General features: G+C 43.7%; 1 protein-coding gene across 1 annotated transcript in view; it reads right to left on the bottom strand.

The window, feature by feature from the left end:
* Window positions 1–22,924, bottom strand: part of LOC139277363 (metabotropic glutamate receptor 7-like) — a 921,672-nt gene that overhangs the window by 313,416 nt on the left and 585,332 nt on the right. The window contains exon 7 of the mRNA XM_070895726.1: window positions 17,479–17,618. Within this exon, the coding sequence (XP_070751827.1) occupies window positions 17,479–17,618 (140 nt within the window). The remainder of the gene's footprint in view (window positions 1–17,478; window positions 17,619–22,924) is intronic.

Below are 22,924 nucleotides of genomic sequence, written 5' to 3'. Positions count from 1 at the left end.
GATGTTGTACTGATGCTGTGAAGGTGTTTCGTGCATTAGAATCCTCGAACTCACCTTCCCCTCCTCCCCTCCCCTATCTCTGGATACCTACGCTGATTTCTTAAATGTAGGTAAGGTTTTTCTGTGCCTACAAAAGTGGCCACATACACTGGCCTAAGTTAGTTTGGAGTAACTTTTAGCTGGCCAAATTTGCTTCTATGGCCAAATGAGGCGTAAGTGGCTGGTCACACCCCCTTTTGTAGAAAAAAAAATAAACTAAAAAAAAAAGTAACCAACTGACTTACACTAAACTAAACAAAAACGTAACTAACTGACTTACACTGGAGCAAGTTAATGGGGAAATTTGCAATTTTTTAGTTACTCCAAAAAAAGCTACTTGCTCCAAAAAAAGCAGGGCAATTCCTGGGGAAATATGAGGCCTTTATCTCTCATGATTGTGATTGTTTTAATTCATCGTTCCGCCCGCGCACCGCCCCCCCCCTCCCCCCAAACCCCCAGGCCAATGGCTCCTTGATTATCAATGATTGGGATATTTTTAGTGTCTTCTACCATGAAGACCAATACAAAATATTTGTTCAAAGTCTCCACCATTTCCCTCTTTCCCATTATTAATTCCCCAGTCTCATCCTATAAGGGACCAACGTTTACTTTAGCTACTCACTTCCTTTTTATATACCTGTAGAAGCTCTTGCTGTCTGTTTTTATATTTCTTGCTAGTTTACGCTCATATTCTTCTCTTTCTTTATCATTTTTTTCGTTGTATTTTGCTGGTTTCTAAAAATGTTCTAATCCTCTGGCCTTCTACTGTTCTTCACAACATTGTTTGCCTTTGTTTTTGATTTGATACCATCCTTTACTTCCTTAGTTAGCCAGGGATGGTTCATCCTTCTCTTAGAGTCTTTGTTTCTCACTGGAATATACCATTGCTGAGAGTTATGAAATAACTCCTTAAATGTTTGCCACTGCTTTTCCACAGTCTTACCCTTTAATACATTTTCCCAGTTCAATTTAACCAACTCTGCCTTCATACCTTTATAATTACCTTTATTTAAGTTCAAGACACTAGTTTGAGACCTAGCTTTCTCACCCTCAAACTGAATTTGAAATTCTACCATGCTATGATCACTCTTCCCAAGAGGATCCTTCACTACGAGATCATTAATTAATCTAGACTCATTACCAGATCTAAAATAGTCTGCTCCCTGGTTCGTTCCACAATATATTATTCCAAGAAACCATCTTGCATGCACTCTATAAACTCTTCCTCAAGACTACCTTTGCCAATTTGATTTGGCCAATCAATATGAAGATTAAAATCACCCATGATTATTGCCGTACATTTCTTACAAGCCTCCATTATTTCTTGATTTATACTCTGTCCTACTGTGTGGCTACTGTTTGGGGGCCTGTAGGCCACTCCCACCAGTGACTTATTTCCCTTATTATTTCTTATCTCCCCCGAAACTGATTCTGCATCTTGATCCTCTGAATCAATATCATCTCTTACTACTGCAATGATCTTATCCCTTATTAACAGAGCTACCCCACCTCCTTTTCTTTTCTGCCTATCCTTCCAAATTGGCAAATATCCCTGAATATTCAGTTCCCAGCCTTGGTCACCTTGCAATCACCTCTCTGTAATGGCAATCAGATCATACCCATTTATTTCTATTTGTGCCGTCAACTTATCTATCTTGTTACGAATGCTTCGTGCGTTCAGATAAAGAGCTTTTCATTTTTGTGCTACAGTAGTTGTGAGGCCCTCTCCAAAAGGCTTTCAGTCACAGGGACAAGAACAGGCCATTCAGCCCCTCAAGCCTGTTCCGCCATTGAATTAGATCATGGCTGATCTGAACCTCAATTTCATTTACCTGCCTTTGCTCCATATCCCTTGACACCCTTTTCTAACCAAAATCTATCGATCTCAGTCTTGAAAACTCTATTTTCCCAGCATCCACAGCATTTTGGGGAAGAGAATTCTAGATTTCTACAATCCTTTGTTTGAAAACATTCTTCCTGATCTCCCTCTAAAACGACCTAATTCTAAACTTAACATTATGTTCCCTCATTCTTGATTCTCCCATCACAGGAAGTAACTTCGCTGTATCCACCCGAGCGAATCCTTTTAACAGTTTAAACAGCTTGATCAGATCATCCCTCAACCTTCTGCTCCATCTTGTCATCATCATCCCTTTTCAACCGCGCCCACCGCCCCCCACTCCCACCCACCCACATCTCCTTCTCTGTTGTTTACACTTCCCTCCTCCACTTTCTGTTTCCTTTCCCCCCTCTCACTCAGCCTCCAAAGCTTTCTCTCTACCCTAACCAATTTTCAGCCATTTTTTTCTTTCCATGCTATAGAAACACAAGCCATTTAGCATTCAGTTGCAATGCAAATTTTGATTGGAAATTCAACAAATATGCTATTGGTTCCTGAGTGCCACTTACAGTACGTGACTATCTATATGTACACAAACACTGCATTGCACAGTATATTCTGGTAAGCTTGGAGGCACAGGTACAATGGGGCCCTTCAGGATGAAGATGCAGATTCAGTGAAAGGTACCAGACTGTATCCTTCCCTACAACAGGAGTACAACTCTACAATTCCACAACCTCACTAAAAGAGAAATGCTGGTTTCATTGTAATTGAATCAATTCTCCACACTATAATTGAATGTTTTAAAAATAATGGTATGCTTTTTTTCAAAAAGTGTTTAACATTCAGTTGCAATAAAATTTTGATTGGAAATTCAACAAACATGCTATCCTTATCAAAGGCACGAGACTACTGTAATCTGTAATATGGACAAAACAATTAGCCCTGTAAACCATGCTATGTAAACCACGCTATGTTAGCTTCCAGTAAAAAATTTCCTTTAGCAGTCTGTTGAGTCCCTTAGTAGGTTTGTTACTTGTTACATGTCATAATGTTGTGACTGAGCCACCACGGCCAGCCCTGTCATGTGACACAGCCATTTCACAATGACCTCGCCGAAACCAATTCTCTGACCTATGTAGCCGTTCAGTCCTTGTTTAGAGATAAAATTTACATCTAACTTGTATCAGAATTAGCTGTCATGTAATTATATACCAGGGGTAAGAGGGTTAAATTATGAGGCCAGGTTGCATAAACTTAGTTTGTATTCACTTCAGTATAGGAGATGAGGGTTGATCTGATCAAGGTGTTTAAAATCTTTAACAAATGTGACAGGTTGATACAGAGAAACCATTTCCTTTGGTGGGAGCATCAGCAACAAGGGGACAGTCATGTATGTACTTTTGGGATCACTAGCCACTAGATGGTGTCAGTGTTGGAGGCCATTGGGCCAGCCATTTTGTATATTAGTCACTTTGGGTCTTAATAAAGCAGGGCCAAGGTCATACCTCTTGGAGTTAAACAGTACTCAGTCTAATAGTTATTGCATACACAATATTTGGCGACGCAGTGACAATAACCTTTGCATGCAAAAATGAGCACAATTGGATTGTTGGAGCGATTTGTGGAAGGAGAAGGTTGGGCAGACTTTGTGAGCCATTTGAGCCAGTTCTTTGTGGCCAACAAAATGGAGGAGGTTGGTGATGCAGATCAGCGCCGTCAGTGTTCCTCACGGTTTACGGTCCAAAAAGTTATGGTCTGATAAAGAATCTACTCCAGCCTGTGAGTCCAATAGAGAAGACGTATGAAGAATTGTGTACACTGGTACAGGACCACCTTAAGCCAGACGAAGGCATCATCATCTCGAGATATAGCTTTTACATGCGCGTTCACTCAGAGGGCCAGAATGCGGCGGAATTCATTGCAGACCTGAGACGTCTAGCGGGACCATGTAAGTTCAGGGCTGTGTTGGCAGACATGCTGCGGGACTTCTTTGTAATTGGCATCAACCACGAGGTGATCCTGCGTAAACTACTGGCGGTGGAGACGTTGGACATGAGCAGGGCCATCACGATCGCTCAGACATGCCTGACGACGGATAGAAGTCTAAAGCCGATATCAGTAAAAAATCGAAACTCGGCAAGTACTATAAATATGATTGATTCAGCGTTCGGCAGAGCAGCACATGGCAGGGCCTACCCGACTGTGTGTATGAAACCTGTGGCTGCTCAAAGTCTTCCAGCAGGAATGCATCCGATTTCTCTGTGTTGGCGTTGTGGGGGAAATGACCGGCACCACCAGTGCCGATTTAAGCAATATAGTTGCAAATGCTGCCTGAGAGTGGGGCATCTCCAGCGCAAGTGTCCGTAGATGAGCAAGCATGCTGCAACATACCACATGGAGGATGATGGTCAGACTAGCGCGGATTCGGATAAGTAATCCGAGATACCAGAGGAGGAAGTATATGGACTGTACTCGTTCCTAACCAAGAGCAAACCAATAATGATCAACGTGAAATTTAATGGGGTGCCGGTATCAATGGAACTGGACACGGGGGCGAGTCAATTGATAATGAGCAAGAGGGCATTTGACAAGTTGTGGGATACGAAGGCTGTGAGGCCCAGGCTGAGTCCAGTTAATGCCAAGTTGCGCACGTATACCAAAGAACTCATAATGGTGATTGGCAGCGCCATAATTAAAGTGTTGTATGACGGTGTAGTTCACGAGTTATTGCTATGGATTGTCCTAGGCAATGGCCCAACGCTGTTCGGCAGGAACTGGCTTGAAAAAAATCAGATGCGATTGGAACGACATCAAGGCATTGTCGTCGGAGAAAGATACATGTGCCCAAGTATTGAGCAAGTTCCCCTTGCTGTTTGAACCAGGCATCGGAGCCAAGGGGCAGATCACGTGGACTAGGATGCAAGACCGTCCATCATAATGCTCAGGCAGTTCCGTATGTGATGAGAGAGATGGTTGAAATCGAACTGGACAGACTCTAGCATGAGGAGATCATATCACCGGTTAAATTTAATGAATGGGCCAGCATTCATTAAAAGTGATGGCACAGTCAGAATCTGTGGAGACTACAAGGCTATGATCAACAGGGTTTCGAAACAGGATCAGTACCCGTTACCAAAGGCTGATGACTTGTTTGCAATGCTAGCCGGGGGGAGACGTCGTTCACCAAACTAGATTTGACATCGGCCTACATGACACAGGTGCTGGTCATAGGATGCATAAAGGATTGTTTGCTTATCACAGGTGCCCTTTTGGAATTCGCTCGGCTGCAGCAATATTTCAGAGGAACATGGAGAGTCTACTGAAGCCCGTTCCCAGAACCGTCGTGTTCCAAGATGACATCCCGATCACAGGTCATGACTCCGAGGAACATCTGAACAACCTGGACGAGGTTCTACATTGTCTGGACAAAGTGGGACTCAGATTGAAATGCTCAAAGTGCGTCTTCATGGCAGCAGAGGTCGAATTCCTGGAGGAAAGTTGTGCTGATGGTATCAGGCCCACAGACGCGAAAACCAAGGCCTGCAAGAATGCACCCAAGCCGCAGAATGTGATGGAGCTGCATTCGTTCCTGGGTCTACTCAACTACTTCAGTAACTTCCTTCTTAAATTGCGCACCTTATTAGAACCACTGCACATGCTGCTAAGAAAAGATGACAACTGGGTGTGGGGTGCGTCTCAAGACAGAGCTTTTGAGAAAGCCACTAATCTGCTTTGCTCTAACAAGCTGCTGGTACATTATGACCCATGTAAACATTTAGGGCCCAAGTTTCCACACGATAAAAAACGGGCGCCCCTCCGAGCTGGGCGCCCGTTTTTCGCGCCTAAAACGGCGCCTAAAAAAAAAATCGCGATTCTGGAGCGTTCTGCAGCTCCTTGTCTGCCTGGCGCGGCGCCCAGGGGGGCGGAGCCTTCACTCGCGCCGATTTTGTAAGTGGGAGGGGGCGGGTATTATTTAAATTAGTTTTTTTCCTGCCGGCAACGCTGCGCGTGCGCGTTGGAGCGTTCGCGCATGCTCAGTGTGAAAAAAACATTGGCACTCGGCCATTTTTGTAGTTCTTTGTAGCTGTTTAATTTTTGAACATTTTTTTAATAAAAGCACATTGCCATCAGCACATCAGCACTTGCAGCCTTCTCACTGTCTCCTTCCCCCCCCCGCCGCAGGAAGAACGGGCGCCTCCTACCCCCCCGCGGGAAGAACGGGTGCCTCCTACCCCCCCTGCGGGAAGAACGGGCGCCTCCTACACCCCCCGCAGGAAGAACGGGCGCCTCCCCCCCCCCCCCCCACGGGAAAGAACAGGCGCCTCCCCTCCCCTCCCCCCACCCCCCCGCGGGCAGAACGGGCGCCTCCACCGCCCCCCCCCCCCCCCGGGAAGAACGGGCGCCTCAGGCTGACTGCAAAATTCTCCGTGCCTGAAGCACTTTCACACAGGTAAGAAGATGGTTTATTTAATCTTTTCTTTGCTTATAAATGTTTATTCAGGTTGGATTTAATTGTATAATATTTGTAGAAGTATAAATAAGGATTTATTGTAGAATTTAATGAGTTCCCTTCCCCCCCCCCCACCTCGTTCTGGACGCCTAATTTGTAACCTGCGCCTGATTTTTTTAATGTGTAGAACAGGTTTTTTCAGTTCTACAAAAATCTTCACTTGCTCCATTCTACTTTAGTTTGGAGTACGTTTTCACTGTGGAAACTTTGAAATCAGACGTCAGTGGCCGGACACGCCTCCTTTTGAAGAAAAAATTCTGTTCCAAAGTAGAACTGTTCTACCTGACTAGAACTGCAGAAAAAAAAATGTGGAGAATTGCGATTTCTAAGATAGTCCGTTCTCCACCAGTTGCTCCTAAAAATCAGGCACAAATCATGTGGAAACTTGGGCCCTTAGTATTGGCCTGTGATGCTTCGTCAAATGGAATTGGTTGCGTACTCCAAAAAGCTAATGAGTCGGGTAAACTTCAAACAGTCGCGTATGCTTCAAAAAGTTTGTCTAAAGCGGAATGAGCATATAGCATGGTAGAGAAGGAAGCAGTAGCCTGTGTGTATGGGATTAAAAAGATGCATCAGTACCTGTTTGGTCTTCAGTTTTAACTGAAAACAGATCACATGCCGCTCATTTCACTATTCTCAGAAAACAAAAGTATCAATACCAATGCTTCATCCCGCATCCAGAGGTGGGAGCTGACATTATCCGCTTATGATTATGTTATTCACCATAGACCTTGCACCGAGAATTGTGCCGATGCTTTGAGCTGTCTGCCGTTGCCCACACCTGAAGTGGAAATGCCACAACCGGCGTAGCTATTGTTATTTATGGATGCTTTTGAGAGTGAAGGCCTGTCACGGCTCAAGAATTTAAGACCTGGACCAGGCAGGACCCGATTTTATCGGTGGTGAAGAGTTGCATCCTCAAAAGTGATTGGTCTGCGATACCCAAGCAAATGTGCAAGGAGACCAAATCTTACATTCGCCGCAAAGACGAACTGTCTATTCAGTCGCATTGTATACTATGGGGCAATCGTTTTGTTATGCCCAAGAAAGGGAGAGAGAAATTTGTACGTGAGCTACGTAGCACACATCACGACATTGTAGTGATGAAAGTCATCGCCAGGTCTCCTGTATGGTGGCCGGGAATTGACTCTGAGCTGGAATCATGTGTGCATCATGTGTGCAACAGTGCAACGCTTGCATGCAGCTCAGCAAAGCACCAGCAGAATCGTCGCTGAGTCTGTGGTCGTGGCTGCCCAAACCATAGTCCAGGATCCACATGGACTTTGCAGGTCCATTCCTGGAGAAGATGTTTTTAGTTGTGGTAAATGCATATTCGAAGTGGATAGAGTGTATAACCATGTCATCCAGCACATCCACAGAATCTCAGTGTCATGTTCGCAACACATGGTCAGCCTGACATCGTTGTTAGCGACAACCGATCATGCTTCACCAGTCAGGAGTTTCAAGAGTTCACTTTGGGTTAAACAGTACTCAGTCTAACAGTTATTATATACACAACAGGGACTTAATCTTAAAATGTATGGAGTGTGTGCGTATTTTTCTCCTTCCCCTGGTTCTGTTCTTTTTTAAATGCTGTGCATGAGTAATATCTGCCAATTGTGACAAAGGATCCATATCCAAAACTTGAACTTGTCTGTTTATCTCCACAGATCCTGACTATCCAGCTCAGTTTTTCCAGCATTGTCTGTTTATATTTCTAGTTCGAAAATATATTTATTTGACTCATCATCATCATCATAGGCAGTACCTCGAAATCGAGGAAGACTTGCCTCCACTCTAAAAATGAGTTCTCAGGTGACTGTGGGACATGTGGGAATGACAGTGGTTGAGGGAAAGGGTAGGTGGGGAGTCTGGTTTGCAGCACGCTCCTTCCGCTGCCTACGCTTGTTTTCTGCATGCTCTCAGCGACGAGACTCGAGGTGCTCAGCGCCTTCCCGGATGCTCTTCCTCCACTTAGGACGGTCTTTGGCCAGGGACTCGCAGGTGTCAGTAGGGATGTTGCATTTTATCAAGGAGGCTTTGAGGGTGTCCTTGAAATGTTTCCTCTGCCCACCTGGGGCTCGCTTGCCTGGAAGGAGTTTCGAGTAGAGCGCTTGCTTTGGGAGTCTTGTGTCAAGCATGCAAACAATGTGGCCCGCCCAACGGAGCTGGTCGAGTGTGGTCAGTGCTTCGATGTTGGGGATGTTGGCCTGACTAACAGTTTGACTAACAGTATGTTCACCACATTAAGTGAATATTCTTTGCAGGTTAGATGTAAAATGGAGAATAAACCCCAGTGTGTTACAAAGTGTAACCTACTCAAGCTTTGCGCTATCAGATTATGATACTGTCCAAACTGAGTTTATTTATCCTCCCCACTATTTTTTCTCTGCTAACATTTCACCCCCTGCCCTTCTTTCCTGAGGAAGTTGGCTCCTGGTGGGGGTGCGGTTCTAAAGGTACTACTCACCATTTTAAGGATGCCTGCCACCTAAGGTGCCACTAATCCTGGGTGAGTTTTGGCAGTAAGTGATAGCAGACCTGTTGACCACAGAGGGCCTCACAACTCAGCTTGAATCTGCCCTCAACTGACATATGTACAGATGCACTTTTAGAAGAGATCACTCGATAGTGACCAGGTACAAGAGCCATGGTCGATTCCCCCCTCTCTGTCGCAGAGCATTTATGCCAGTTGCAGCATCCCTGCTGTTATCTCAGCTGAGATTAGTGAAGGCCGAAGGTTGGAGATTGAATGTGGTCTTCATCATAGAATGGTACAGCACAGAAGGAAGCCATTCGGCCCATCATGCCTGTGCTGGCTCTTTGAAAGAGCTATCCACTTAGTCCCACTCTCCTCTTTCCCCACAACCCTGCATTTTTTTCCCTTCAAAGTAGTTATCCATTTGCCTTTTGAAAGTTACGATTGAATCTGCTTCCACCGACCTTGCAGGTAGTGCATTTCAGTTCATAACAACTCGCTGTGTAAAAAAAATTCTCCTCCTCTCTCCTCTGGTTCATTTGCCAGTTACCTTAATTCTGTATCCCCTGGTTACTGACTCTCCTGCCAGTGGAATCAGTTTCTCTTTATTTACTCCATCAAAACCCCTTATAATGTTGATTACCTCTATTAAATCTCCCTTTAATATTCTCTAAAGTAAGGTGAACAAGCCCAGCTTCTCTAGTCTCTCATCCCTGGTACCATTCTCGTAAATCTCCTTTGCACCTTCTCTAAGGCCTTGACATCCTTCCTAAAGTGTGGTGCACAGAATTGGACACAATTAACCAGCTGAAGCCTAACCAATGTTTTATAAAAGGTTCAGCATAACTTCCTTACTTTTGGACTCTCTGGGCTCAATTTTCGCCAACATTCTGCGCAGTTTTTTTTGGCATCCGCTGTTTTTTTTTGTAGCAAACGAAAATCAGCAAGTTTCGCCAAAGTTTCTGCGCCATCGTAAACAACTTACGGCCAATTTTTTTAGTTCACGATTTTTTGACGTCACTAGGGGCTGCCGGCTACCGGCAGGGCCATTCCTGGCGAGTTTGGCCAACTAGGATTTTTTCACAAACGACGCAGTGCACTGTTCTGAAAAACTTTACATGAACTTAAGAAATTCGGCGCAGAAGATCGAGTTCCACGGCCCTGTCGGTGCAGCCCTGCCAGCAGCGGTAAGTATGAAGACCTACAAAAAGGTAAGTTAAAGTTTTTATATTGAAATCATTTTTCACTGATTTAGTAGATAAGGTATTTTTTGAATGTTTTGTGAATGTGTTTTTGCAATTTTTTATTTTTTTTTTCCCCCGCTCCCAAGGTCTCTCTTGCAGCGCTACCGGCTCCGGACTAAAGTTGCCAAAACTCGCGGTTTGTGTCATGAATCCTCGTGCAACGCTGACTTTACTGATGATGCAAAGGCCGAAAGTTAGGTGTACAAACGGTAATTTTGGCATAAATCTTCCGCTTTCGTCAAAAAACAAAAATCTAGCCCCTTGGAAGATGTCTACATGGCTTCACTACACACCGATTACATTTTCAGAGCTTTTGGGGGATAACTGAGTAGTTGATGCAGTCTTGAACTAACACCCTGACGTATTTGATTAATTCTGGTTCACTGCTTCCCGCCCCGCGCATGCCCCCCCCCCCCCCACCACTCAGCCTCACCCCCACCACTCCAACTCACCCCTCCCACACACTATCAGCAGTTTTCTCTCCTCTGCCTTCCTTTAGTTATGCGTTATCTGTGTCTCAGAGTGAGTGACCTGAGACCAGGTCTGTCATGTATTCAACCAGCATTGTAACCCATGTATAATCTGACTTAAGTTGTACACTGTGAGAACAATGACCACTAGGTGGTGAACTTGTGGGAGACACTCCTAACCTGGACCTTCAGGTATAAAAGGGGAAGCTCCACCCACTTTCATCACTTGAGTGCTAAGGAATAAAGGACAGGTCACAGACTGACTTTCTCTCAAGCATGGGCCTCGTGTGCATTTATACTGTATAGTAAGGACGTATCAAGGTCTATGCCAATACCACCAGACACAACAACCCACAGATAGCTCACTTCTCACACTGATGCTGCTCATATAGAAGTGCCAAATATCGCAGGGGATCAGACCTGTACGTCGCTGTGTTCTGGAGCTGCTTAGTCACTGTTTTACAATATTAGCACACGCTAGGCCAGAACTGTAATAATGTTCAATGACAAGAGATAAGACTCCTGTATGGAATGATTATTTCCACTATCCAGTAGTACTGCATTAATCCCGACAGAGACTGAGTTCTATTCAGTTGAGTGGACACTTTCAGTTATGTAATATTTTGAAGGCGCTTGTTTATTTTAATGATGGCCACTTTTCGACATGTGTCTAGCTGAAGCACATTTATTGGCATGCTTTATTTTTTTGGTGTGGGTGATAGTGCTGAAATTTGTTTTGTGTTTTCATCCATTAACAATGTTGAGAATTAATAGGTTAGTTACAAGAAGGAATAGGCACAGGATAAACGTCTTGCTCCAACGCTATGATTTAAATGTAATCACATAAGATTCTTCCATTCCATCCCATCAGGATGGCATTACCATTACAAACAATGGACACCCTTGCAGATTTATCTGTTTAATTGTAAGGGTCAAAACTGAGACACTATCTTAATAAATGTCAGAATTCAGCTGGAAATTATATGGCTGTGAGTTTCCAAGCTTTTCCAAATTATAATGGCCTGCCATGCCCCTGACAACTCCTTTTATTTTCTAGTACAATACTGGCAATTATATATTGGCCTTCAGGGCAATTTTTTTTCACCCAGCAGTGTGATGCATTGACTAATTTAGACGATATTATTTCTGAGCCCACATCTGTTTAAGCACACTACTGGTAAATGACTCAATTGATTGCTTGGCTTTACATGGCCTTTTCCTTTGCTTTGGGGAAGCAGCTGGTCAGCTTAGCATTTTCAGTGCCATTTAACTCCAATTAGTAGGCCACGTTTTGAGCCACAGGAGGCCCTTTAGTAAATGTAATACCGATACATCTCGTCATTGGCACAATGGTAGTTTGCAGATATAAGCATGGAGAATTAAATCCTGTTATTCATGGTGAGAAAGTGAATTTCTCATGTCTCTAAATAGGTGAGTTTTCTCGAAACTGAACTTCATGACAAACTCTGGAATTCAACATTTTGTTACCAATTCAGATTGAGAGAAAATAGAGGTCAATTTGTAGAAGAAAAGAATTGTTTATACTATATTCCATTTTATACTAGTTCTATAGTTAAAGCTGAGGACTAAAATCTGCAATTGTAATTAACAATGACTGTACAGAGGTCAGAGAAAATAGAAACATAGAAACATAGAAAATAGGTGCAGGAGTAGGCATTTCAGCCCTTCGAGCCTGCACCGCCATTCAATGAGTTCATGGCTGAACATGCAACTTCAGTACCACATTCCTGCTTTCTCACCACACCCCTTGATCACCCTAGTAGTAAGGACTACATCTAACTCCTTTTGAATATATTTAGTGAATTGACCTCAACAACTTTCTGTGGTAGAGAATTCCACAGGTTCACCACTCTCTGGGTGAAGAAATTTCTCCTCATCTCGGTCCTAAATGGCTTACCCCTTATCGTTAGACTGTGATCCCTGGTTCTGGACTACCCCAACATTGGGAACATTCTTCCTGCATCTAACCTGACTAAACCAGTCAGAATTTTAAATGTTTCTATGAGATCCCCTCTCATTCTTCTGAACTCCAGTGAATACAAGCCCAGTTGATCCAGTCTTTCTTGATATGTCAGTCCCGCCATCCCGGGAATCAGTCTGGTGAACCTTCGCTGCACTCCCTCAATAGCAAGAATGTCCTTCCTCAAATTAGGAGACCAAAACTGTACACAATAATCCAGTTGTGGCCTCACCAAGGCCCTGTACAACTGTAGTAACACCTCCCTGCCCCTGTACTCAAATCCCCTCGCTATGAAGGCCAACATGCCATTTGCTTTCTTAACTACCAGCTTTACCTGCATGCCAACCTTCAATGACTGATGTACCATGACACCCAGGTCTCGTTGCACCTCCCCTTTTCCTAATCTGTCACCATTCAGATAATAATCTGCCTTCCTGTTTTTGCCACCAAAGAGGATAACCTCACATTTATCCACATTATACTTCATCTGCCATGCATTTTCCCGCTCACCTAACCTATCCAAGTCACTCTGCAGCCTCATAGCATCCTCCTCGCAGCTCACACTGCCACCCAACTTAGTGTCATCCGCAAATTTGGTGATACTACATTTAATCTCCTCGTCTAAATCATTAATGTACAATGTAAACAGCTGGGGCCCCAGCACAGAATCTTGCAGTACCTCACTAGTCACTGCCTGCCATTCTGAAAAGTACCCATTTACTCCTACTCTTTGCTTCCTGTCTGCCAACCAGTTCTCAATCCACGTCAGCACACTACCCCCAATCCCATGTGCTTTAACTTTGCACATTAATCTGTTGTGTGGGACCTTGTCGAAAGCCTTCTGAAAGTTCAAATACACCACATCAACTGATTCTCCCTTGTCCACTCGACTGGAAACATCCTCAAAAAATTCCAGAAGATTTGTCAAGCATGATTTCCCTTTCACAAATCCATGCTGACTTGGACCTATCATGTCTCCTCTTTCCAAATGCGCTGCTATGACATCCTTAATAATTGATTCCATCATTTTACCCACTACCGATGTCAGGCTGACCAGTCTATAATTCTCTGTTTTCTCTCTCCCTCCTTTTTTAAAAAATGGGGTTACATTGGCTACCCTCCACTCCATAGGAACTGATCCAGAGTCTATGGAATGTTGGAAAATGACTGTCAATGCATCCGCTATTTCCAAGGCCACCTCCTTAAGTACTCTGGGATGCAGACCATCAGGCCCTGGGGATTTATCGGCCTTCAATCTCATCAATTTCCCCAACACAATTTCCTGACTAATAAGGATTTCCCTCAGTTCCTCCTTCTTACTAGACGCTCTGACCCCTTTTATATCCGGAAGGTTGTTTGTGTCTTCCTTAGTGAATACCGAACCAAAGTACTTGTTCAATTGGTCTGCCATTTCTTTGTTCCCAGTTATGACTTCCCTTGATTCTGACTGCAGGGGACTTATGTTTGTCTTTACTAATCTTTTTCTCTTTACATATCTATAGAAGCTTTTGCAGTCCATCTTAATGTTCCCTGCAAGCTTCCTCTCGTACTCTATTTTCCCTGCCCTAATCAAACCCTTTGTCCTCCTCTGCTGAGTTCTAAATTTCTCCCAGTCCCCGGGTTCGCTGCTATTTCTGGCCAATTTGTATGCCACTTCCTTGGCTTTAATACTATCCCTGATTTCTCTTGATAGCCACGGTTGAGCCACCTTCCCTTTTTTATTTTTACGCCAGACAGGGATGTACAATTGTTGTAGTTCATCCATGCGGTCTCTAAGTGTCTGCCATTGCCCATCCACAGTCAACCCCTTAAGTATCATTCACCAATCTATCCTAGCCAATTCATGCCTCATACCTTCAAAGTTACCCTTCTTTAAGTTCTGGACCATGGTCTCTGAATTAACTGTTTCATTCTCCATCCTCATGCAGAATTCCACCATATTATGGTCACTCTTCCCCAAGGGGCCTCGCACAACGAGATTGCTAATTAATCCTCTCTCATTACACAACACCCAGTCTAAAATGGCCTCCCCACTAGTTGGGTCCTCGACATATTGGTCTAGAAAACCATCCCTTATGCACTCCAGGAAATCCTCCTCCACTGTATTGCTTCCAGTTTGGTTAGCCCAATCTATGTGCATATTAAAGTCACCCATATTAACTGCTGCACCTTTATTCATGCACCCCTAATTTCCTGTTTGATGCCCTCCCCAACATCACTACTACTGTTTGGAGGTCTGTACACAACACCCACTAATGTTTTTTGGTGTTCTGCAGCTCTACCCATATAGATTCCACATCATCAAAGCTAATGTCCTTCCTAACTATTGCATTAATCTCCTCTTTAACCAGCAATGCTACCCCACCTCCTTTTCCTTTTATTCTATCCTTCCTGAATGTTGAATACCCTTGGATGTTGAGTTCCCAGCCCTGATCATCCTTGAGCCACGTCTCTGTAATCCCAATCACATCATATCTGTTAACATCTATTTGCACAGTTACTTCATCCACCTTATTACGGATACTCCTTGCATTAAGACACAAAGCCTTCAGGCTTGTTTTTTTAACATTCTTTGTCCTTTTAGAATTATGATGTAGTGTGGCCCTTTTTGTTTCTTGCCTTTGTTTACTCGGCCTTCCACTATTGCTTTTTACCTTTCTATCATCTGTTTCTGACTCCATAATACTTCGCCGTGTCTCACTGCATAGGTTCCCAACCCCCAGCCATATTAGTTTAAACACTCCCGAACTGCATTAGCAAACGTTACCCCCAGGACATCAGTTCCAGTCCTGCCCAAGTGCAGACCGTCCCTTTTGTACAGGTCCCACTTCCCCCAGAACTGGTTCCAATGTTCCAGGAATTTGAATCCCTCCCTCTTGCACCACTGCTCAAGCCACGTATTTATTCTAACTATCCTGCTCCCTCTACTCTGATTAGCATGTGGCACTGGTAGCAATCCAGAGATTACTACCTTTGAGGTCCTACTTTTTAATTTAACTCCTAGCTCCCTAAATTCAGCTTGTAGGACCTCTTCCCACTTCTTACCTGTATCGTTGGTATCTACATGTACACGACAACTGGCTGTTCACCCTCCCTCTCCAGAATGCTCTGCAGCCGCTCCGAGACATCCTTAACCCTGATTTCTAGGCTGGGTTAAACATTGGGGCAAAAATTGCGGACGGAGGTTTCCTATGGGCAGACGCTTCCGACCGAATTTTGTTTTACAAAAGTATCTGGTGGTCCCAGAGGAATGTAGACTTGCGCTCCGAGGCCTCCACTCACAGCCCAGCGTGGGGGCCCACATATTCCTGGAACATAACCACAACCTGGGATCACATGGGCCTGGACCACCACTGAACATGGAGTATTCTCATTGATAAAAATGGGAGTTCTGTTTGTACGAGCTCCTACTACTATCAATAAAAATACCCTCTAAAGACAGAAGCACAACATAATAAATTTAAAAAAAAACATCTCACATATTTAAAATTAGTTGAAATTGAATTTAATTCAATGTTTTCGACAAAAATGTATATTTTGGAATTTTTAAAAAATTGTTAACATTTGGAGATTACGTTATCTGTATCTAACTATAATAATACATCCTGTGGCTTGCTAACCCTAAACACCAATGTTTCCTGTGCAAGTTTGCGACATCAGAATGGAGATAAATGTTTTAGCAGGCCTAGAACATCGTGATCGAGACTAGTCCAGGTTAGTACCGAGAAATATGTGTGAAGGGCCATGGATGCAGGGGCCTATGGATTAGTGCAGCTGCAAACAGAATAAAGGGTGTGAGATCATAGCCATAGGTTGGGTGATCTCGGAAGGATAGAGAGAAAGTTGAGCTTAACTGGCTGGCTGTAACGTGTGTTTTTCTGCGGCCACATCTTATGTAATCTTGGGCTGTGAGCATGTCTGTTCATTTAACCCTCAATAAACCTCCAAGTATTTGACTCTGTGATTTGAACTCATTCTTGGCACATAGGCACTGGATTGCAGCCTTTAAACTCCCAAACATTTGCCTGTTAAATTAGCCACATTTCACATAGTAACCTGAAAGTGTAGCAGCAAATCTCATCTCACATAACCTGCACACAGCAATGATCGTCAGCAGAAAAGAACTATTTTGGTCGAGTTCAGAGCACAACATTTCTGCATTCTTCACTTACAATCAGCAGCTTAAATGGAAACGAGACACAATTGCCAATGTGAGTCTCTTCACTCCCGGTTTCTTCATTTAATACTGAGATCTTTTTCTGCCATTCGGATAAAATAAATACTCTTAGCAGGAGGTACCAGTTCTGTTATATTAACCCCTATTAGAATCAGCAAAAACATGCACTGATAACCAGTAAATCTAACTGATGTAGAGTGGTATTATAATGATCACATGTATTAAAATGAACAAACCCCAGTCTGTTCTGAGAAGCCTTTCGTTGCTTTCACCGAGCAGTTATGAGCTTATTAGCAGAACAATGTATATGGGTCATGGCAGAGCACTAACTTCAGATATTGCGGTGTGGACAGATGCTACATGTGCTGTCACAAAAGATGTGTTGCTATTGGAAACGGTTTCAACTGTTCCAGTCATATGTTTAATGTCTGCAACTGGCCTGAGGGATGTAACAAAGCATTTAAGCAACCAGCACTCCCAAAATATATCCCCGAGAGACAGGAGATAATTCTTGTGCTACCAGTAGGGGATGGAGGGCCAACATTTGATGGGAGCATGGGTCACAGAATTAGCGCTACAGTGTTCTAGCCCTATCTCTCATGCATATTCCCTTCAAACGAGGCTCCCCCCTAGGAACACCATGTTGTTGACTATACTCCGTGCTGTTTCTGCATAATTGGCCCACATGGTGTTAATAGGTGTGTGAGTGTGAGTGTGAGTGTGAGTGTGACTCACATTGAGATGAAGGTGGTCCGTCCATTGACCAATGATGCGGTAGTCCCAGGTATTGTTGGCAACGAGCTGATACTGGAAGATATCATAACGGCCTGGAGCATCACCTTTATCATTGAACATCACAGGAGTTCCCGCACTACCTAAGGAGAGAGAGAGAGAGAGAAAAAGAACCTGTGTCATTGAATGCAGATTTCACAGAACAGGTCAAGAGAGAGAGAAAAACCTATCTACAGAATGTTGGAATGGTCACTTAAAAAAAATTCTATAATTCTATGTGATTAATTAGCAAAGCCTACAAAGAGCTGTTTAAAGATTAACTGTTTTTTGTCAAGCTTGATGGAAGACTGTTGCACAGCAGAGAGTATTAGAACTAAGCCCCACTGGAGATCTTTAGGGAGAAGCAGATCAGTGAATGAAGCCAATAAATATATATTTTTTCCCCAGTAATGTTCCATCTGCCTGTGAGAGATTGTCATTAGATGGCAGCCTCAGCTGGGAAATCTTGACTTGCATCCAGAAACAGCTTCCCTTCATAACATGTTCCTCCTTTACTAAACAGTGGATCATTGGCCCCAAGTTTCCCCAACCCCTTTTTCCGGCGCACTTACCCATGGTGCACAGACTTTCTACTCCAAAAACGACGCCGAAAATGTAGCTGCTGATTCTCCCCACTCCGTCCTAAGGTCTGGCATAGTATGGCAATCTCAGTGGGGGGGGGGTGGAGCTACAGCCCTGCACCGAAAACAGTGTCGTCAGCTGTGCGCATGCGCAGTGGAGTCTGCGCGCATGCGCAGTAGCTTCTCACCCTCCCAGTACGTCCCGATGCTCACCGCCTGCGATTCCGTTGAGGAGTGGGAAGGTTGGGGCGGATGAGTGGCAAGTGTTTGTGGCAAGATGCGGTGAATGTTATGGCGGAGGAGCGGTGAGAGATCGCGGCGGAGGTGCAACAGATGAGGGTGCGGGACACAGATGAGCCGAGGGCCCAGGGGCAGCACGGGCCAGCCCACACTGCGATATGTGTGCAGCAGCGCTGGTCTCCAGTCATCCTGGTTAACCCTTGCCACTGGATAAAGGCCTATCTCTGTCAAGCCTGAGTGGTGGCTGGTGTGCAACGGTCACCACATGTTAAAAAAATCCAGACACAGGCATCTTCCACCCCCTCAATTGGAGTTCAGGACTGGAACTCGTGGAAGCAAGTCATCCTCGTTTAAGGGACTGCCTATGATGATGATGATGTATGTGTATTCATTTGCGAATTATATGCCCCTTCTGCAAGTTTATTAATGTCTTCCTGTAATTTTTTGTAGTCCTTCTCAGTATTAACTATCCCCTCCCCCCACCCACCCCACACCCCCAATTTGGGGTCATCCGCAAATTTAGAAATTGTGTTTTTGATTCCAGAGTCTAAATTGTTATTGGCTCTGAAATTCCGGTCGACGGCTTCTTTCGAATGATCGCCTCCAACTGTAGAATTTTTACGAATTTACCTGGTGGTCCCAGAGGTGCCTGGAATTCCGGTGGGGAGGCCTTCCCTTCCCGCGCTGTGAGGGTGCTCCCATCTTCCAGGTTCCCACGCAGAAGATGCAGCCATGTGTGACTGCACAACCAATCAGGTAAAGTATTCTCATTAATAGCAATGAGAACTTCATATCTACGAGTTCTCATTGCTATTGGTGAGGAAAAAAAACTAAACACCTTAATAAAACATAAAAAAATGCACCTCACATAATTAAAATTAATTGAAATTAAAGGTACTAAATGTCTTAGAAAATTTTCTGATTTTTAAAAAAATATTGTAATTCGGTTTAAAAATAAATTTACCTTTGGAGTCAGGGTTTTTAACATTAAAATGTGTTTTTTTAACTTTATTTGAATATGTTTTTGTATGTTTTAAAACTCTTACGCTGGTAAAAGTAGGCCATGTTCCTACTTTTGCCAGGCGCAAGAGTTTTCAGGACATTCGCTGTGCAAGAGATGGACAAATAGCGCAATCTTGTCCATGTGAATGTCCTGGCTGTGGGGATATGGAGGATCTGACAAGCCAGAGCTTGACAGATCGGAAAAGCTGGTTTTCGGCGCATGCGCATTGTGCACCAAAAAACAGCTTCTGCGATGCCTTCCCAGGTCCGTACACACTCCAGGAGACCGGGATTTTTGCCCCAGTATAAATTGTGAACAACAGTGGTCCCAACACTGATCCTTGTGGAATACCACTTCCCACCTTCTGCCACTCTGAATAGCTAGCCTTAACGCTACACTTTCCTTTCTGTCTTGAAGCCAGCTAGCTATCCATTCTACTTGTCCTCTGACTCCGCATTCTCTGACCTTGTTCATCAATCTATTATCTGGTACCTTGTCGAAGACCATTTGAAAGTCTAGATAAATTACATCTACGACATCACCCTCTCTGTTACCTGTTCAAAAAATTGAATGAGGTGCCCAAAATTGCAAGCAATAGTCTAACCAAGACTCTGTACAAGTATCAATTCCTCACTTTTAAATTTGAACTCTCTTGCGATAAAGACCAATGTTACTTTGCTTTGTTTTTGAACCTGTGCATTAGCTTTTAGTGACTTGTGTACAGAGACAACAAAATTCCTTCGCTCATCAAAAAAAATCCCTGTCTGTCTCCTACCTCCCAACCAGTTTCCAACCCACATCACAAGGTTACTTCCAATTCTGTGCACTGTCCTTTTTGCTATTGCCTTTTGGAAGTCCATATAGACAAATTCCACAGACACTGCCCTATGTACAATGTTAGTGCCCTCCTCAAAAATTCCCGCTAGATTCGTCAGACTTGACTTACCCTTCACAAATACATATGGACTCTCTTTGATCAGCTGATACTTGTCCAAGTGTGCAGTCATTTTATCACTGGTAATAGATTCCAGCTTTACCACAATTGATGTTAAACTGACAGGTCTGTAGTTACCTAGTTTCTCCCTCCCTTAATTAATAGAGTGACATTTGTGATTTTCCAATCCAGACTCTCAGTCTCTGAATTTGATGAGCTTTTGGGAATTTTAAGCAAGAACGAACTTGCATTTCTATTGAAGGAAACGCAAAACATTGTGGCTGCTGGAAATCTGAAATAAAAGCAGAAAATGCTGGAAATACTCAGCAGGTCAGGTAGCATGTCTTCCGACGAAATGCCACCGACCTGAAACGTTAACTCCGTTTTTCCCTCCGCAGATATTGCCTGACCTGCCGAGTATTTCCAGCATTTTCAGTTTTTATTGCATTTATATAGTGCCCTTCATACCCTCAGGACATCCCAAAGCGCTTTACAGCCAATGAAGTACTTTTGAATTGTAGTCACAGTTGTAATGTAGGAAACACGGCAGCCAAATTGTGCACAGCAAGGTCCCACATACAGCAATGACGTAAAAGACCAGATAATCGACTTTAATAATTATTTAAAATTATGACTAATGCATCTGGAAATTAGTTGTGTTTTGGGTAGATTTGGAGAATTATGTTGGCTCCCCAAATAACACAGAGTTCGCCCAGATTTTGAAAGCTTTGGCAGCTTACTTTGACATATTGTGACAGCTACACAAAATACATCATTGCCACAAGATTTGTTCTGCTGTCCATAAGCTTATTTCCAGCAGGCCACACTCTACTTTAATTTCATTAGAATTCAAAGTGCCCATAGTGCTCTGTTCACAACACTTAGAATCTTGGCATTCCGTGACAAAATCTGTCTGTATTGTGGAATTTTCTTTAACAAGAACTGGACCAAGACTACAAGAATTCACTTATTTCTGACCTGAAAAGACATCAATACAAGAAAAGTCTTCTTCACCATTTCCTTGAGTTTAAATGCTGTCTCTGCAGTGAAATTACCTTATTATTAGGTTGAAGGACAATTTAATCCATCCTGCACATAACTGAAAGTTCAGAGAGGAAGTGAAAAAGAGAATATGAGAATAGATTGGTAGCGAACATAAAGGGAATTCAAAAGTCTTCTATAGGCATCTAAATAGTAAACAGGTAGTAAGAGGAGGGGTGGGGCTGATTAGGGACCACAAAGGAGAGCTATGCATGGAGGCAGAGAGCATGGCTGAGGTACTAAATGAATACTTTGCATCTGTCTTCAGTAAGGAAGAAGATGCTGCCAAAGTTATAGTGAAAGAGGAGGTAGTGGTGATATTGGGATGAGATAAAAATTGATAAAGAGGAGCTACTAAAAAGGCTGTCTGTACTTAAAGTTGCTAAATCACCAGGACCAGAATGCTACGGATGCTGAGGGAAGTTAAGGAGGAAATTGCGGAAGTACTGCCAATAATCTTCCAATCCTCCTTAGATATAGGGGTGGTGCCAAAGAACTGGAGAATTGCAAATGTTACACTCTTGTTCAAACAGTCATTTGGACAAGTGTGGACTAATTAAGGGAAGCCAGCATAGATTTGTTAAGGCAAATTGTGTTTAAATCACTTGATCGGGTTTTTTGATGAGGTAACAGAGATGGTTGATGAGAGCAATGCAGTTGATGTGGTGTACATGGATTTCCAAAAGGCGTTTGATAAAGTGCCACATAATCGGCTTGCCAGCAAAGTTGAAACCCATGGAATAAAAGGGACAGTGGCAGCGTGGATATGAAATTGGCTGAGTTACAGGAAACAAATTAGTGGTGAACGGTTGTTTTCAGACTGGAGGAAGGTATACAGTGGGAAGGTACTAGGATCACTGCTTCGCTTGATGTATATTAATAACTTGGAATTGGGTATCCAGACACAATTTAAAAATTTGCAGATGACACAAAACTTGAAAGTATAGTGAACAGTGAGGAGAATAATGATAGACTTCAAGATGACATAGGCAGGTTGGTGAAATGGGCAGACATGTGGCAGATGAAATTTAACGCAACAAAGTGAGAAGTGATACATTTTTGTAGGAAGAATGAGGAGAGGCAATATAAACTAAAGGGTGCAATCCTAAAGTGGGTGCATGAACAGAGAGACCTGGGGGTATATTTGCACAAATTGTTGAAGGTAGCAGGGCAGATTAAGAAAGCAGTTAAAAAATGCTTATGGGATTGTGGGCTTCATAAATAGAGGCATAGAGTGCAAGAATCCTTCCTCCACGCCCCACAATCCAAGGCCTTCCTACCTCCACCCCAACCACTCACCCAATCTCCGGCCTCCTCTGATACACAGCCTTCCTACCTCTCTACTGCTGCAGCCTCCCACCACAACGATCTCTGGCCCTTTGCGATCCCCGGCCTTTATACCTACGCCCGCCGCTCTCCGATCCCTCCCTCCCTGCTCTCTGTGACCCGCCATCCAGCCAGCCCCTCAATTTGGATGGGAAACAAAGGAACAAAATGTTATTCAGACCTGCCATCAAATTTGGCAGGGTCTGAGGCCAACCCGTTCTCCTGGGTTTCCCAGCCATATTAAAGCTACCCTGCCCGCCTCTCCCCACCCACCTCCTAGTCAAA

This window comes from Pristiophorus japonicus, chromosome 12 (assembly GCF_044704955.1).
Source record: "Pristiophorus japonicus isolate sPriJap1 chromosome 12, sPriJap1.hap1, whole genome shotgun sequence".
NCBI lineage: Eukaryota > Metazoa > Chordata > Chondrichthyes > Pristiophoridae > Pristiophorus > Pristiophorus japonicus.
This window is presented reverse-complemented; position numbering and strand designations above follow the sequence as displayed.